Source organism: Hylobates moloch, unplaced genomic scaffold (genome assembly GCF_009828535.3).
Source record: "Hylobates moloch isolate HMO894 unplaced genomic scaffold, HMol_V3 SCAFFOLD_16, whole genome shotgun sequence".
In the NCBI taxonomy this organism is placed as follows: Eukaryota; Metazoa; Chordata; class Mammalia; order Primates; family Hylobatidae; genus Hylobates; species Hylobates moloch.
This window is the reverse complement of record NW_026652291.1, coordinates 3,557,121-3,573,817: the sequence shown is the minus strand read 5'-3', so window position 1 is coordinate 3,573,817 and position 16,697 is coordinate 3,557,121. Positions and strand designations below refer to the sequence as shown.

Sequence of the window (16,697 nt, the reverse complement as noted above, 5' to 3'; positions counted from 1 at the left end):
TGTTTCTATCCACAAGGCCCTTCCTGCCCACAATGTTTCTTGTTCACGTTTTGCTCCTAATGTGGTACCTGTCCCTTCCTTCAGATGGTGGAGCACGGAGGCTTTTACCGTACCTCAGATCAAACGTGGGTGAAGCTGGAGAGAATCCAGTTTGTTGGAGCTTGTAATCCCCCTACGGACCCTGGAAGAAAGCCCCTCTCACACAGGTAAAACAGCTCGGTAGACTGCTCTGCTTCACACACACACAGCTCCACGATGGCTGTAAACACAGCACCACAAAAACCTGGTTTTGATAATAAAGATAACAATACTGCTTATTGTGGGTTCCTCTTGGGTTACTTCTCTGCATTGTAATGCCAGGAAAACATGTTAAAAATAAAAGCATTGGCCAGGCGCGGTGGCAGACGCCTGTAATCCCAGCACTTTGGGAGGCCGAGGCGGGCGGATCATGAGGTCAGGAGATCGAGACCATCCTGGCTAACACAGTGAAACCCCATCTCTACTGAAAATACAAAAACAAAATTAAGGCCGGCCGTGGTGGCTTACGCTTGTAATCCCAGCATTTTGGGAGGCCGAGATGGGCAGATCACAAGGTCAGGAGATTGAGACCATCCTGGCTAACACGGTGAAACCCCGTCTCTACTAAAAATAAAAAAAATTAGCCAGGCATGGTGGTGGGCGCCTGTAGTCCCAGCTACTTGGGAGGCTGAGGCAGCAGAATGGCGTGAACCTGGGAGGTGGAGCTTGCAGTGAGCCGAGATCGCGCCACTACACTCCAGCCTGGGCGACAGAGCGAGACTCTGTCTCAAAATAAATAAATAAATAAATAAAATAAAATAAAATGAAATAAAAGCATTGATCTCTTGGTAGTGATGAACTGCTCCAGACTCATCTGTAGAGCCAGGATGAGGCTGAAATAAGCCTTGGTTACTTTTTCATCTTTGCTGGTTTCTTTTTCAAGTGTTCTCCATCAACTGTTGTGTGTCAGACTCCAAGCCTGGGCAGTGTGTGTGTGATCTCAGCTAACACTGATGTCAAGTCTGCATAGCTGGGTTAGGAAGCGACCTCCAGACAGGGCCCTGGACAGGGCGACTCCACTGGCACACTGCCCCTTCCTTGGAGCCGCTGTCAGGGAGGGGCACTGAGCTGGGCTGTCTGTGCACAGGTTCCTGCGTCATGTGCCTGTCGTGTATGTGGATTACCCGGGCCCCGCCTCCCTCACACAGATCTACGGCACCTTCAACCGTGCCATGCTGAGGCTCATTCCATCCCTGCGGACATATGCAGAGCCGCTCACTGCTGCCATGGTGGAGTTCTACACCATGTCTCAGGTACGCAGAGTTTCTTTGCTCTTCCAGAAATTGTTTTCCTCACATAATTAAGGCACTCTATTGGCCAGGTGTGGTGGTTCACACCTGTAATCCCAGCATTTTGGGAGGCTGAGGTGGGTGGATCCTTTGAGCCCAGGAGTTTGGGACCAGTCTGGACAACATGGCAAAACCCTGTCTCTACAAAAAATAGGTGGGCGTGGTGGTGCATGCTTGTAGTCTCAGCTTCCCAGGAGGCTGAGGTGGGAGAGTTGCTTGAACCTGGAGGCAGAGCTTACGGTGAGCCGTGACTGTGCCACTGCACCAGCCTGGGTGACAGAGTGAGACTCTATCTCAAAATAAAATGAGAACTTCATTGAAATAAAGATTGGACTTTATTCAGAGATGTTATTGAGCCGAGAGACTTTCTCCAAGGTCTGTCATCAAAGTCACTTTTCTATGCAGGTGCTAAGCCTGCTGACATTTCCGTGCTTCATCATTATCCTATGCGTGTGTATGTATGTGTATATGATGAAAATAGAGCTGTACAGTTTCTAAATGTATAGAAAGGCTGCATATCTGCCAGATTGCTCTCAAGATGGTTGGACCAGCTGTGCTCCCACCAGCAGCACCCGCTTCCCTGTATTCTGCAACATTTAAAAAATAGTCATTAACAAAGACGTCTTTGCCCATTTGGTGAGAAGTGACTCTCGTTGCTATTTGCATTTCTCTGTTGAGCCTCCCATGGAGCCACTGGCTGCGGGGGATGAGTGGGAGCCGCCGACTGCCCTGCTGTGTCTCCCTCACTCTTCATGCTTTGGGACAGCTTGCTTGTCATAGGTGGCAGATGCTTTTTCCCAGTATTTAATTTGCTTTTAATTTTAAGTATTTTCAGAAGGTTTTTTTGTAGTTTCATTGTTTAAATATTTAAATCGTTAAATATAATGTATTTCAGCATAAAGTGAGCAGCTTGCATCTAACTTTGTTCTGGACAGTTATCCAATTGTTCCAACACTGTTTACTCATTTGGAGACGGAGTCTCGCTCTGTCACCAAGGCTGGAGTGCAGTGGCACAGTCTCCGCTCACTGCAACCTCCGCCTCCTGGGTTCAAGCGATTCTTCTGCCTCAGCCTCCCTAGTAGCTGGGACTACAGGCACCCACCAGCATGTCCAGCTATCTTCTTAAATATTTCAGGGTCTAGGTTCTTTAATGTAAACATGTTTTGCCATATTTTCCCTTTTGATCACTTCTCTGTGTCTTATTTTTGTCATTCCCGTAGGAGAGATTCACCCAGGATACACAACCTCACTATATCTATTCACCCCGTGAAATGACTAGGTGGGTGAGAGGCATCTTTGAAGCGCTGAGACCTCTGGAGACCCTGCCTGTTGAAGGCCTCATTCGGATTTGGGCACATGAAGCTCTGCGTCTCTTCCAAGACAGGTAAGGGAAGCCAAGGATCCAGTTGGTCCCATTCTCCCCTGCTCTGAGTTCTTAACAGCTGTTGAAGTTGGGGTCTTTGCAGGGGTGGCCTGCCTAAGTTAGAGCCAGGTGGCGCCAGTGGTGGAAGGAGCAGAGTCAGCCAGGGCAGCCTCCCGTCTGGACACTGGTCACAGTTGCCCCAGGGTAACAAAGTCACAGTGCACTGAATGCACCGGCTGGCCCACCACTGTCTGCTTACGCAAGGCACTTTCGTAAACCTTGTGGCCGTGAACGGGGTATTTTTTTAAAAAGATATATCATAGAAGTCAAAAAACGGGGCACTTTAATAAACCTTTTAAACTGTCAGGTGGGACCACACAAGGTAGCAGCTGCCTGTGATAACCTTACCAGAGCACGGGTTCACTGCTGAGTTAAAAGGTCTCCCAACGACTGCCCATTGTGCATGCTCTGTAACCACCACCCTTCTTCCTGATTCTCAGTCTGTGTTATCATCAAAGGCTTTGCAGCTGCAGCTCTGGGGCACTGGTTTTCACTTTTACCTGTTGCCCACTTGGATCAATTCTTGTAAGTTTTGAGTTTTTCTAGTTAAGTGACCAATACTTAAGGGAAAAAATTGCTAACGGATGACTGATCGGCATCAACTGTGGAAGGTTTTGTGGTTTGAATTGCAGTAAGATGACTTGGCAGATGGTTCCCTCCAGACCAAGAAATGCTTAAGTGTTTGGCAGCTGTGCCTCTGGACCAGGTGTCATCCTGCAGTTTTTCGTGTCATTACTGTACAAGGAGTCTCAGAATACTGCCTAGTTGTAATCACTGGCTTTCCAACCCGAGTCCTTGGTGTTCTTGGGCAACACCAGGTACATTACTGAGAGCCACTGTGAGAGATGAGTAGGCAAGGCAGAGTGCAGAGCGTGTTGGCCGTGGCAGCCCTGTTTTTATTTCTTATTGGAGTCCTGCTGCTTTTTAAACAGTCTTTCGTTATTGTTGCTACGTCAGCTACCTTCACTCTCCCCTTTTCAATTAAAAAAAAATTGGCTGGGCGTAGTGGTTCACATCTATAATCCCAGCACTTTGGGAGGTTGAGGCAGGAGGATCATTGAGCTCAGGAGTTCAAGGCCAGCCTGACCAACATAGTGAGACCCCCATCTCTACAAAAAAATAAAAAATTAGCCAGGTGTGGTGGCATGTACCTGTAGTCCCAGCTACTTGGGAGGCTGAGACAGGAAGATCGATTGAGCCTGGGAGGCTTCAGCTACAGTGAGCCATAATCGTGCCACTGCATTCCAGCCTGAGTGACAGAGCAAGACCCTGTCTCCCACAATGTAGTTTTCACAGATTTCTAATACCACAGAGAATTTTGTTTAAATTCAAATGTAGCAACAGCAGTTGTGCTTACAAATTCAGATTGGCTTCAGTAAGTATATACCTGCCTTCACTAGACCCTCACCCAGTAGCCTGCATAGGAGATCTTACAGTCAGCTTCTCAAAAGGTCCTCACACAGCAGCGCAGTCAGTCTCACCTGCTTGCCTTGTAGTAAGTCTTACATCTCTAAAACTACACGCATCACAGTTCCCATTTCTTTTTTTTGAGACAGAGTCTCGCTTTGTCACCCAGGCTAGAGTGCAGTGGCATGATCTCAGCTCACTGCAACCTCCGTCTCCTGGGTTCAAAGCAATTCTTGTGCCCTAGCCCCCAGAGTAGCTGGGATTACAGACATGTGCCACCACGCCTGGCTGATTTTTATATTTTTAGTAGAGACAGGGTTTCACCACATTGGACAGGCTAGTCTTGAACTCCTGACTTAAAGTGGTCCATCTGCCTCTGCCCTCCCGGAGTGCTGGGATTACAGCTCGAGACCAGCATGGCGAAACCCCATCTCTACTAAAAATACAAACATTAGCTGGGCATGGTAGCACATGCCTGTAATCCCAGCTACTCAGGAGGCTGAGGCAGGAGAATCGCTTGAACTTGGGAAGCAGAGGTTGCAGTGAGCCAAGATCGCGCCATTGCACTTCAGCCTGTTGCCTGGCTGTAAGTACGTAAGTAAGTAAGAGTGAGACTCTGGGCCAGGCGGGCGGATCACGAGGTCAGGAGATTGAGACCATCCTGGCTAACATGCTGAAACCCTGTCTCTACTAAAAATACAAAAAATTAGCCAGGCATGGTGGCAGCCACCTGTAGTCCCAGCTACTCGGGAGGCTGAGGCAGGAGAACGGTGTGAACCCGGGAGGCGGAGCTTGCAGTAAGCCAAGATAGCGCCACTGCACCCCAGCCTTGGCGACAGAGAGAGACTCCGTCTCAAAAAAAAAAAGTGAGACTCTGTGAGTAAGTAAGTAAATAAATAAAATTTCAGGTTGCCTAAGCTGTCATGAGTTCAGCTTTTAGGTTCATCCATGCATAGTAAAGGAAGATGTGTGGTAAAGACTGACTGCATCCTCTGGAAGAGCCCACAGCACCCACAAACATGGTGCTTCTTCACCGTGCCCTCTAGTTACCCAAATGCACATGCTGCTCTCCCCACAGACTCGTAGAGGACGAGGAGAGGCGTTGGACTGATGAGAACATCGACACGGTTGCTCTGAAGCACTTCCCTAACATCGACAGAGAGAAGGCAATGAGCCGACCCATCTTGTACAGCAACTGGCTGTCTAAGGTAGCAAACTCGCATCATTTCAGACATACTTCTTTTTCTGCCATCCCTTTCTAACTCTTAATGAATTCTAACGAATTATCTTCTACTCAAAAATTACCTGGGCGTGGTGGCGCATGCCTGTAGTCCCGGCTACTTGGGAGGCTGAGGCAGGAGAATTGCTTGAACCCGGGAGGCGGAGGTTGCAGTGAGCTGAGATCACACCACTGCACTCCAGCCTGGTGACAGAGCGAGGCTACTCTCAAAAAAAAAAAAAAAAAAAAACAGGGCAGGCCCTCACACCTGGTTCTTTTTTAGAGGGATCTTTCCTGTTCCAAATGAAATATAGAATTGGCTTGTCAGGTTGCACCAGGACAATAAGCACCTCCCACCACTGAGATTTTGATTGGGATTACATTGAACTTATGGATGAGTTTGATGGAACTGGCATTTTTATAGTAGAGTGTTTTTCCCTCCGTGATCATGGTGTGTCTCTTCATGTATTGAGGTCATCTTCATTGCCTTTTGGTGAAGTTCAGTTTTCTCTATAAAAGTTTTTCATGTTTTTAGATCCATTCCTAATGAATTTATATTTTTTCGCTATGTTGTAAATGATACCCTTTTTGTTGCATTCTTCAACAGTTTCTTCATGGTATGTGGAAATACAGTTGACTTTGGTCTAATAACTAACATTTTTTTCTAAGTAATTTGGGTATTACCTTTTTTTCTATAGGATTACATCCCAGTAGACCAAGAAGAGTTAAGAGATTATGTCAAAGCTAGGCTGAAGGTCTTTTATGAAGAAGAACTTGATGTTCCGCTGGTCCTGTTTAATGAAGTCCTAGACCACGTGCTGAGGATTGACAGGTGGGCTTTTTTGTTGTTACAGTCCCACCTCTCGCCTAAGCTGTTCTTGAGTAAGTGCGTGTGCCGGGTCACGCCAGGCCTCATGCTGTCCTACCACCTCCACCTCAGCCTTCTCCGCCAAGCAGCTTCCCCCTTCTCTTCTTTCTAAGTCCAGCTTAACCATCCTCAGTTTATCCTAAGCAGAACTCCATTCTTCCTCCCCCAGCACTGCATACCTGCCATGATTATGGCCCTTTGACCTTCTGCTGGAATTGCATTAGTCTCTCATGTCAGTCTAGAGGACAGGACCGTGTCTTACTGGTCTTTGCATTCCTCTTGGACTTCGCAAATAACAGTTGCTCAGCAAATGTTTAATATCAAGTTCAAGTTAAAACATGTCCAAAATACTGTAGACACTAGATATGAGTCAAAAGGGGAATGAGGCATTATAAGCCTTAACATTGATAGTTCTCATAATGTTTCAGAATATTCCGTCAACCTCAAGGCCACTTGCTTCTGATTGGTGTTAGTGGAGCAGGAAAAACTACCCTGTCTCGTTTCGTCGCCTGGATGAACGGTTTAAGTGTGTACCAGATTAAGGTGCGTCTGGTCGGTGGCCTCTTAATCCCAGCAACAGATTCTTGATATGTGTGCAGAGCTCAGTGAGTAGGAATAGACCTAACTTGCCTCTGCTTCTGTAGGTCCATAGGAAATACACAGGGGAAGACTTTGATGAAGATCTACGGACAGTATTGAGACGTTCTGGCTGTAAAAATGAAAAGATAGCATTTATAATGGATGAATCTAATGTATTAGATTCTGGATTCCTGGAGCGAATGAATACTCTTCTGGCCAATGGAGAGGTAATTAGGTGACGTGTTGCGTTGCATTACGTGGTACCGGGGGACCAGTAAGTCAGCACTGTGCTGTTTCCCAGGTGCCTGGTCTCTTTGAAGGAGACGAGTATGCCACCTTGATGACGCAGTGCAAAGAGGGGGCGCAGAAGGAAGGCCTGATGCTGGACTCGCACGAGGAGCTCTACAAGTGGTTCACTAGCCAGGTTATCCGCAACCTCCATGTCGTGTTCACCATGAACCCGTCCTCGGAGGGACTCAAGGACCGGGCAGCCACATCACCAGCACTTTTCAACAGGTACGCGGGCCTTTACCTGGCTCCGGGTCAGGAAAGTCGGTATCCTTCCAAGGGACAAAGCCTGCCCCCATAGCTGTTCTGAAACATGGGCCTCTTTCTCAGGTGTGTGTTGAATTGGTTTGGAGACTGGTCCACCGAAGCACTGTATCAGGTTGGCAAAGAATTCACAAGTAAGATGGACCTGGAGAAGCCAAATTACATCGTACCTGATTACATGCCAGTTGTGTATGATAAACTGCCGCAGCCACCATCCCATCGGGAAGCCATTGTGAACAGCTGTGTGTTTGTTCATCAGACTCTTCACCAGGTGGGTTCAGTTTTGAGATCAACACATAAAACACAAAACGAACCATCACGCTAATATAAAACTAAATTGCTATAAAAATAGACCTTAAGGCGAGGTGCAGTGACTCACGCCTGTAATCTCAGCACTGTGGGAGGCCAAGGCAGGAGGATCACTTGAGCCCAGGAGTGCAAGACCAGCCTGGGCAACATGGCGAGAGCCCATCTCTACAAAAAAATACAAATAAAATTAGCCGGGCATGGTGGTGGGCACCTATAGTCCCAGCTACTCAGGAAGCTGATGTGGGAGGATCACTTAAGCCCAGGAGGCAGAGGTTACATTGAGCTGAGATCATGCCACTGCAATCCAGCCTGGGCAACAGAGCGAGACCCAGACTCAAAAAAACATAAATAGACCTTAGGGCACTTCATGTTTGACATTGTACTGTTATTTGTAAAGGAAATGCTTGTTTCTTAACCTCTTACCTCTTTAATAACATCTCATTCTTGTCACTGGGGTGCAAATTCTGGAGTCGTCTAACACTTTAGTGCCCCCACTGACTCTGCCTCTGATAAAATGATCTCCTTTGCCTTTGTCTCCCACTGCTGCTGTATGGTCAGGCCCTTACTCTCTCCTCTAGACCAGGAGTCAGCACGCTTTCTCTTTAAAGAGCCAGATCGTAAATGTTTTAGCCTTTGCAGGTAGAGCAGTCTCGGGCACAGCTACTCAGTGCTGCCATTGTAGGGCAAAAGCCTCCAGAGACCATATATAAATGAATGGGTGTGGCTGTGGCCAGTAAAACCTCATTACTGAAAAATGCAAGGCTTGGCCTGCTAGCCATATTTTGCTAATCCTTGCTGTAGATTCTGTGTAATAGAAGAGCTCAGTCTACTCCTCTCTCCCAGAAGAGCTTTGTGAAATCCACTCTGAGCTTGTAGGTGTCCTGCTGCCCAGCCCCTGCAGGCCATCTCCATTGCCCTTGGAATGTCGTCCAGCCCTGGCTTCCCCTGGTAGTCTGATCATCTTGCTGTGCTTCAGAAATCAAGGGACCAGAGCAGTTTCTCACACAGGCCTGCCTTGCCCCTTTCTTGTCATTTCTTACTAATAAAAGGTGGAAGCAGGCTAGCCAACCTTTCTATAGTAACTGACATTTGTGATGCCTTTTCACATAAGTACACCTCTAAAGTTGGTGTAATCACCATCCTCAGTTGAGAGAAGTTAAAGGGCTTAGAGAAGTTTGGAAGTGTAAGGGGTATCTCGAAAGCTCTAAGTGGCTAAGCTGAGGCCTGACTCGAGTGTTCTGGCCCCGAGGGCCGGGCTCCTTCTATCATGTCACACCTGTCTGCCAAGGCCAAAATTGTTTTCTGAGGTTAAGTCACAGAGTTTCCTGAAGAGTGAGAAGATGTAACTATTTTCTGAAAGGCGAATGCTCGGCTAGCAAAGCGAGGCGGCAGAACGATGGCCATCACCCCTCGCCACTACCTGGACTTCATCAATCACTACGCCAACCTGTTCCACGAGAAGCGGAGCGAGCTGGAGGAGCAGCAGATGCACTTGAACGTGGGGCTCAGGAAGATCAAAGAGACAGTCGACCAGGTGCGTCACAGGCACAAATTCCTCACGGGAGTGAGCTGCAGTGAGGACCCCTTTCTATATGATTTCTGCATGTGTCGTCTCTGAGTGTGGGCTTTGCTCTTTAGGTAGAAGAACTGCGTCGTGACTTGAGGATAAAGAGCCAAGAGCTGGAGGTGAAGAATGCAGCAGCCAATGATAAGCTGAAAAAGATGGTGAAAGACCAGCAGGAGGCTGAAAAGAAGAAGGTACGGTGTCAGGGAATTCTGGCCTCTAAGGACTGAGCATTTTCAGTCTCCAATGAGAGAGTAGGAAATGTAGTTCAAAATGGGTCTTAGGGTTAGAGAGAGAGAGGGAGAGAGAGAGAGAGAGAGAGAGTGTGTGTGTGTGTGTGTGTGTGTGTGTGTGTGTGTTGGCAGAGTGAAGAATGTTGTTTAGAATTTACTCAGCAAATTAACCAATGCTTAACCCATACCTAAGCCATCCCTCCTTTCTAGGTTATGAGCCAAGAAATCCAGGAACAGCTGCATAAGCAGCAGGAGGTAATTGCGGACAAACAGATGAGTGTCAAAGAAGATCTTGATAAGGTGGAGCCTGCCGTCATTGAGGCCCAGAATGGTATGTAAAGACTGTCAGAGCTTTGATGTCTAGGAAGGGTGGTCTCCGTCAACATTACTGCGGAGTTCAGGTCGCTGAACATTGCACAACGCTTCCCTCCAAGGTTCTGGTTTCCAAAAATATAATTAGTAACCATCTGAAGCTTTTTCTGAAAGCTTGAGATTGTCTTCATCTCTCAAAGCAAAGTTCCTACAAAGCTAGATTGTGTTTACCATAGTGAAACCCCTCTCATAAAAGAAACTTCACAATATAAGCTTTATGTCAATATACATTTTTAGAGATCTGTTGATAATTACATAAGTATGCTATTTATCAATCCCTGACTTGAATTTCACCAAGAAATATAAAATATTCAGTGTAACTGTCTTGTAATTATTTCTGAGTGTTCTGGCTATGACCCAATTGCTAATTTAAGTATTGATAGCAGTCACCTACTTCTCTTTTTCCATTCCTTACATGCCTGTAAGATGCTATAGAAATAGGGCAATAACCTGCCATCCTGTTTTAATTTGCAATTTACACAGTGATTAAGACTGCTCTCAGCCAGGCGAGGTGGCTCACACTAATCCCAGCACTTTGGGAGGCCGAGGCAGGAGGATCATTTGAGGCAGGAGGACCATTTGAACTTAGGAGTTTGTGACCAGCCTGGGCAACACAGCTAGACCCCCATCTCTATTTTAAAATAAATGAATAAATGAAAACACAAGAAAAAAAGAGTGCTGTCTTCTTGCCCACTGTATTTAACCTGTTTCAAATAACCCAATTATCTGTAGTTTTTACCTTATACAACAGACAAATTCAAATGCACCACTCAACCTGTAGATTTTCGTTCAGAGTTGGATTTGGATGATAATTTAATGTAGTTCTCACCTTCTAAATAATTACTTAAAATTGTTTTACAAAAATTTCAGCCTAGAAAACTGTTTCAGTGTGTAGAAGTCATTGGCCATTGTTTTTGTTTTGCTTTGTTTGAGACAGGGTCTCACTCTGTCCCCCAGGCTGGAGTGCAGTGGTGCAACCATGGCTCACTGTAGCCTCAGCCTTCCCTGTTTCAGATGATCCTCCCACCTGGGCCTCTTGAGTAGCTGGAACTATAGGTGCGCACCACCACACTCAGCTAATTTTTATATTTTTTGTGGAATCAGGGTTTTGCCGTATTGCCCAGGCTGGTTTCAAACTCCTGGGCTCAAGCGATCCACCTGCCTCAGCCTCCAGAAGTACTAAGATGTGTGAGCCACTGTGCCTGGCAGCCATTGTTTTAGAACTGTTAACGGCGCATCTTTACTCATCCTTCTAAATTGTAGCAAATTTAAAATGTCTGTTGAAATTATATAAAATAAATGCACAATTGCACTTAAAATATTTTTTTTAATATTTTTTAAAAATATTTTTGGCCAGGCACAGTGGCTCACACCTGTAATCCCAACACTTTGGGAGGCAGAGGCAGGTGGATCACCTGAGGTCAGGAGTTCAAGACCAGCCTGGCCAACACGGTGAAACCCCATGTCTACTTAATACAAAAAATTGGCCAGGCACAGTGGCTCACGCCTGTAATCCCAACACTTTGGAAGGCCGAGGCGGGTGGATCACCTGAGGTCGAGAGTTCAAGACCAGCCTGACCAACATGGAGAAACCCCATATCTACTAAAAATAGAAAATTAGCCGGGCGTGGCGGTGCATACCTGTAATCCCAGCTATTCAGGAGGCTGAGGCAGGAGAATCGCTAGAACCTGGGAGGCAGAGGTTGCAGTGAGCTGAGATCACGCCACTACACTCCAGCCTAGGCGACAGAGCTAGACTCTGTCTCAAATAAATAGTAAATTAATATATTCTTAATCTTTATGGAGATAAAGAAATTAGCACTTGTGAGACATTTTAAAGGTAATATCCTGCTTTTTAAGGAATGCTTGCATTTTGTAAGATCTTCATAATCATTTAAGAGATCAGCTACTTACCCTATTCCAGAGGGTTTAATACAGAAAAGTCTCTCATTTCTTAGCTCTTCTGAGCAGCTAGCTGTCCTTTCTCTCATTGGAGTTGGAGCTCCTGGCTGTTTGGTACATTCTCACCATGTTTTGCTCTGTCTTCTCCCACCCATCAACCCTCATCCACTCCTGCTGCCACTCAGCTGTGAAGTCGATCAAGAAGCAGCACCTGGTGGAGGTGAGGTCCATGGCCAACCCTCCTGCTGCCGTGAAGCTGGCGCTGGAGTCCATCTGCCTGCTGCTGGGGGAAAGCACCACAGACTGGAAGCAGATCCGCTCCATCATCATGCGGGAGAACTTCATCCCCACCATCGTCAACTTCTCTGCAGAGGAGATCAGGTGAGAAAGTGGAAGTGCCAAGGTATTGCCAGAAATTGAAATCAGTTGTTCAGGCCAGGCACGGTGGCTCACGCCTCCAATCCCAGAACTTTCGGCTGTTTAGGCCAGGCACAGTGGCTCACGGCTCCAATCCCAGAACTTTGGGAGGCTGAGGCAGGTGAAGTGCTTGAGCCTAGGAGTTAGAGACCAACCTGGGCTACATGGCGAAACCCTGTCTCTACAAAAAAATACAAAAATGAGCTGGGCGGGGTGGCATGCGCCTGTAGTCCTAGCTACTTGGGAGGCTGAGGTGGGAGGATTGCCTGAACCCAGGGTATCAAGGCTTCAGTGAACCGAGATCATGCCACCGCACTCCAGCCTGGGTGACAGAGAAAGACCCTGTCTCATTAAAAAAGAAGAATGAAAGAAATTGTTCAAGTGTAGAGCACATTTTCAGCTTTCGCCTGAGAACCAAGGGTCAGTCTAGCTCATCCCCAGTGGTCAGTCACTGGGGCAATGAGATGGGAGCTGGCCCTGGTCTCTTCCATTTTAATTTTATGAAAACTCTTCCTTGCTTTTGTCCTGCATGTGTTTAGAAATATCATTCGTCTTTTACAGTGACGCCATAAGGGAGAAGATGAAGAAAAATTACATGTCCAATCCAAGTTACAATTACGAAATTGTGAATCGGGCTTCCCTGGCTTGCGGCCCTATGGTGAAATGGGCAATTGCACAGGTGATTAACACAGCCAGGAGCTCCCGTGTGAAAGGTGACCTCTTTTCCTGTCACTTAAATAACAGTTATCAATTGGTTCTTTCCAGCTTAACTATGCAGACATGTTAAAGAGAGTGGAGCCCCTACGCAATGAGCTGCAGAAGCTGGAAGATGACGCCAAGGACAACCAGCAGAAGGCCAATGAGGTGGAGCAGATGATCCGAGACCTGGAAGCCAGCATCGCCCGCTACAAGGAGGAATACGCCGTCCTGATCTCAGAGGCCCAGGCCATCAAGGCAGACCTGGCAGCTGTCGAGGCAAAAGTAAGATTATCATCATTCATCCTCAGTCTTTCCTGCTGTGGAAGCAGAGATTAACACACTTTAACATGCGCTGCATGCACCATGCTGGCCTCAGTGAATTAGCTCTTTAACATCTGTAAGGCCCCTGAGGACTTTTTCCCTGGAAAATAATACACTGAGTATTCACTAAGTGTTGTTAATTAGGATAGATTGATACAAACTGGACACTTTACAGCCATTGAATCCCCCACTGGCAGCTCCAGACCTGTTTGCTCTGCTGCCTGAGGGCCTCTCTGAGATTCTGACTCGTGTGTGGTCATTCGTTATATATGATCTGGGTCTCATCTCCTTTGGGATTGTGAACAACTTGGGCACGTTTGTAACCCACCCAAAACCCTGCATATAATGTGGATGAACTGATTTGCAGGATTCGGTATAAATCCTGAAAGGCCTGATCCCTGAGCATCTTGTTCGGTTTTCCTGTTAGGTAAACCGGAGCACTGCTCTTCTGAAGAGCTTGTCTGCTGAACGTGAACGATGGGAAAAAACAAGTGAAACTTTCAAAAACCAGATGTCCACCATTGCTGGGGACTGTCTCTTGTCAGCTGCGTTCATTGCCTACGCGGGTTACTTTGACCAGCAGATGCGTCAGAACTTGTTCACTACCTGGTCCCATCACCTACAGCAAGCCAACATCCAGGTGAGAATCACGGGGAATTCACAAAGGATGTGCGAACAGGGTGAGGCAAGCTGGTGTTTAGTGCACAGTTAGAGTCTTAACTTGAGAACAGTCCCGTCTGTGGCTTTGAAGAGGAGGAAAGGTAACGGCCTTGCCTTTCAGTTCCGTACAGATATTGCCAGGACGGAATACCTTTCCAATGCCGATGAGCGTCTTCGCTGGCAGGCCAGCTCCTTGCCTGCTGATGACCTTTGCACAGAAAATGCCATCATGCTGAAACGATTCAATAGGTATGAGCTCGGGTGCCAAGGAGAGACATGGGAGGAATGTGGGTGGTGATCTTGAATTTTTTTCAAAATACACCCTTGTTTGAAGAGAGGAATAGAAAATGGGGCGTGGGCATACAGTGCTGGCAGCTTGGTGCCCCTCTGATGGTGGGGCGTGTGCTGTTCTCTTTATTGTCAAGTGTCTGGGTTATTCTGCAGTGAATGCTTCTTGTAACCTTCTAAAATTGATTGGCACGGGCCAGGCGCAGTGGATCATGTGAGGTCAGGAGTTTGAGACCAGCCTGGCCAACGTGGTGAAATCCTGTCTCTACTAAAAATACAAAAAAATTAGCCAGGCATGGTGGCATGCGCCTGTAATCCCAGCTACTCAGGAGGCTGAGGCAGGAAAATCTCTTGAACCCAGGAGGCAGAGGTTGCGGTGAGCCGAGATCACGCCACTGCACCCCAGCCTGGGCAACAGAGCGAGACTCCATCTCAAAAAAAAACAAAAATAGGCTGGACACGGTGGCTTACACCTGTAATCCCAGCACTTTGGGAGGCCGAGGTGGGCAGATCACGAAGTCAGGAGTTTGAGACCAGCCTGGCCAACATAGTGAAACCCTATATCTATTAAAAATACAAAAAATTAGCTGGGCGTGGTGGCAGGCGCCTGTAATCCTAGCTACTCAGGAGGCTGAGGCAGGAGAATCGCTTGAACCTGGGAGGCGGAGGTTGCAGCAAGCCGAGATGGTGCCACTGCACTCCAGCCCGGGTGACAGCGTGAGACTCTGTCTCAAAAAAAATAAAAATAAAATGGATTGGCAGGGTTGTGTTTGGGGGTGGACGTTCAAACAGTCCTCCTCTGTTACAAGAACTGAAAATAGCTAGTTAAAGGGGAAGTGCTACCTGTTTTTCTGTTTAGGAAGGACAGAATAAGAAATGGGACGTAACTGCAGTGAAGATGGGCTAGGTGCCGAGAGGGCTCCATGTCTCACCGGGTGGTGCCAACAAGAGTATGAATCAATCAGTACAGCCTGTGCGCAGGGCTGGATTTGCCTAAATGACCCTTTGACCTAGGAGTTCCACTTCTAGGTGTTCATTCAACAGTAGCCTGGCCTAGGTACAAAATGTGTGTAGGTACCAAGTGTGTACCAGCTGAGGACTGGAGATAACTCAGATGGCCCTCCTGAGGGCCCACCACGCCGTGGTGCTGGGTAGTCTTTGCCAACACAGGACATTTGAATACAGGCTGGACAGGTGCAGAGCGGACGGTAGAGTCCTCCCCTGGGGCCACAACTCCCATACTGACACATGTGTCTGTAAATGCTTAGACCCTCTCTGTAAAGACAGATGAAAAACTGGTAAAAGCCATCACCTGGGGAAGGGACTTTGGTAACCAAAGAATAGGGTCAGAAAGGCAGGGCAGCATGGTTCTTCTCACCATATGCCCTTTTGTAGTTTGAGTTTTCTAGAAGCTTGTGTGTATATTACCAGTTGGGTTTTTTTTTTTTAACGTTTTAACTGGCTAGACCGTAGGTAGATCACATTAGCTTATTTGTGCCCTTCTTTCCTCATTTGTAGAATGATTTGCTAACAGTGTCAGCCTCATAGGGCTGTTAGGAGGATTACATGAGGTAGTGTCTGTAATTTGACACGGTCCTTGGCAATTTAAATTCTGTTTATTAATGTTAATCCCTTGATGCTGCTACAGCATTGGTGTTGGTACCTGCTGTCTAGAAGGATCGTAAACATGGAAAAGCTGTTCTAACAGTGCAGGACGCTGAGAGGGATGATTGTCCCAGAAGGAAAAAGATTTTTAACTATGGCCCTCTTGGTGTACGACTCAAGCTACCTCCTCATGCCGATAGTTCTTCAAAAGGATGAGGTGATGTTAGCATTAAGCATGTAAGCTTTATTGGTAAACCTGAAAACGTCTCCAGAAAGCACTCTGGGGTGGCGGTAACAGCCTGTCAGGGTCTCTCATCAGGGACTCAGCTAACCGTGATCCTGTGCTTTCCCCATTCGGTGTTTCAACCTTCTCTTCTGTGGCCTCATCCTCAGGTATCCGCTGATCATTGACCCCTCTGGACAGGCCACAGAATTCATTATGAATGAATATAAGGATCGTAAGATCACACGGACCAGCTTCCTGGATGATGCCTTCAGGAAGAACTTAGAGAGTGCACTGAGATTCGGTAACCCCCTTCTGGTCCAGGTTGGTGTTGGCCTTTGAATTCTTGAAACACTGCATTCAAGAGTGAATTCCTTTTGCAGGGCTGCATTTAGTTTTCAACTTTGTAAGACTTCATTTTGTATCAGAAGGATAAAGCTTTGAGGTGGTTCTATAATAGATAAATTCAACAGAATCATTATTTGCATTTAAAATTCTATTCAGTGGTCAGGCGAGGTGGCTCACACCTGTAATCTCAGCACTTTGGGAGGCCGAGGCAGGTGGATCATCTAAGGTCAGGAGTTCAAGAAAAGCCTGGCTAAACCCTGTCTCTACAAAAAATACAAAAATTACCTGGTTGAGGTGGCTGGCACCTGTAGTCCCAGCTACGCGGGAGGCTGAGGCAGGAG

General features: G+C 47.0%; 1 protein-coding gene across 1 annotated transcript in view; it reads left to right on the top strand.

Moving 5' to 3' along the window:
• DYNC1H1 (dynein cytoplasmic 1 heavy chain 1) overlaps positions 1-16,697 on the top strand; it is an 85,660-nt gene that overhangs the window by 55,688 nt on the left and 13,275 nt on the right. The window contains exons 40-57 of the mRNA XM_032180539.2: positions 85-206; positions 1,166-1,331; positions 2,588-2,751; positions 5,276-5,405; positions 6,115-6,248; positions 6,713-6,827; positions 6,929-7,090; positions 7,165-7,379; positions 7,482-7,686; positions 9,085-9,258; positions 9,363-9,482; positions 9,732-9,852; positions 11,981-12,176; positions 12,774-12,891; positions 12,978-13,193; positions 13,660-13,872; positions 14,014-14,141; positions 16,179-16,332. Of these exons, the coding sequence (XP_032036430.1) occupies positions 85-206; positions 1,166-1,331; positions 2,588-2,751; positions 5,276-5,405; positions 6,115-6,248; positions 6,713-6,827; positions 6,929-7,090; positions 7,165-7,379; positions 7,482-7,686; positions 9,085-9,258; positions 9,363-9,482; positions 9,732-9,852; positions 11,981-12,176; positions 12,774-12,891; positions 12,978-13,193; positions 13,660-13,872; positions 14,014-14,141; positions 16,179-16,332 (2,853 nt within the window). The remainder of the gene's footprint in view (positions 1-84; positions 207-1,165; positions 1,332-2,587; positions 2,752-5,275; positions 5,406-6,114; positions 6,249-6,712; positions 6,828-6,928; positions 7,091-7,164; positions 7,380-7,481; positions 7,687-9,084; positions 9,259-9,362; positions 9,483-9,731; positions 9,853-11,980; positions 12,177-12,773; positions 12,892-12,977; positions 13,194-13,659; positions 13,873-14,013; positions 14,142-16,178; positions 16,333-16,697) is intronic.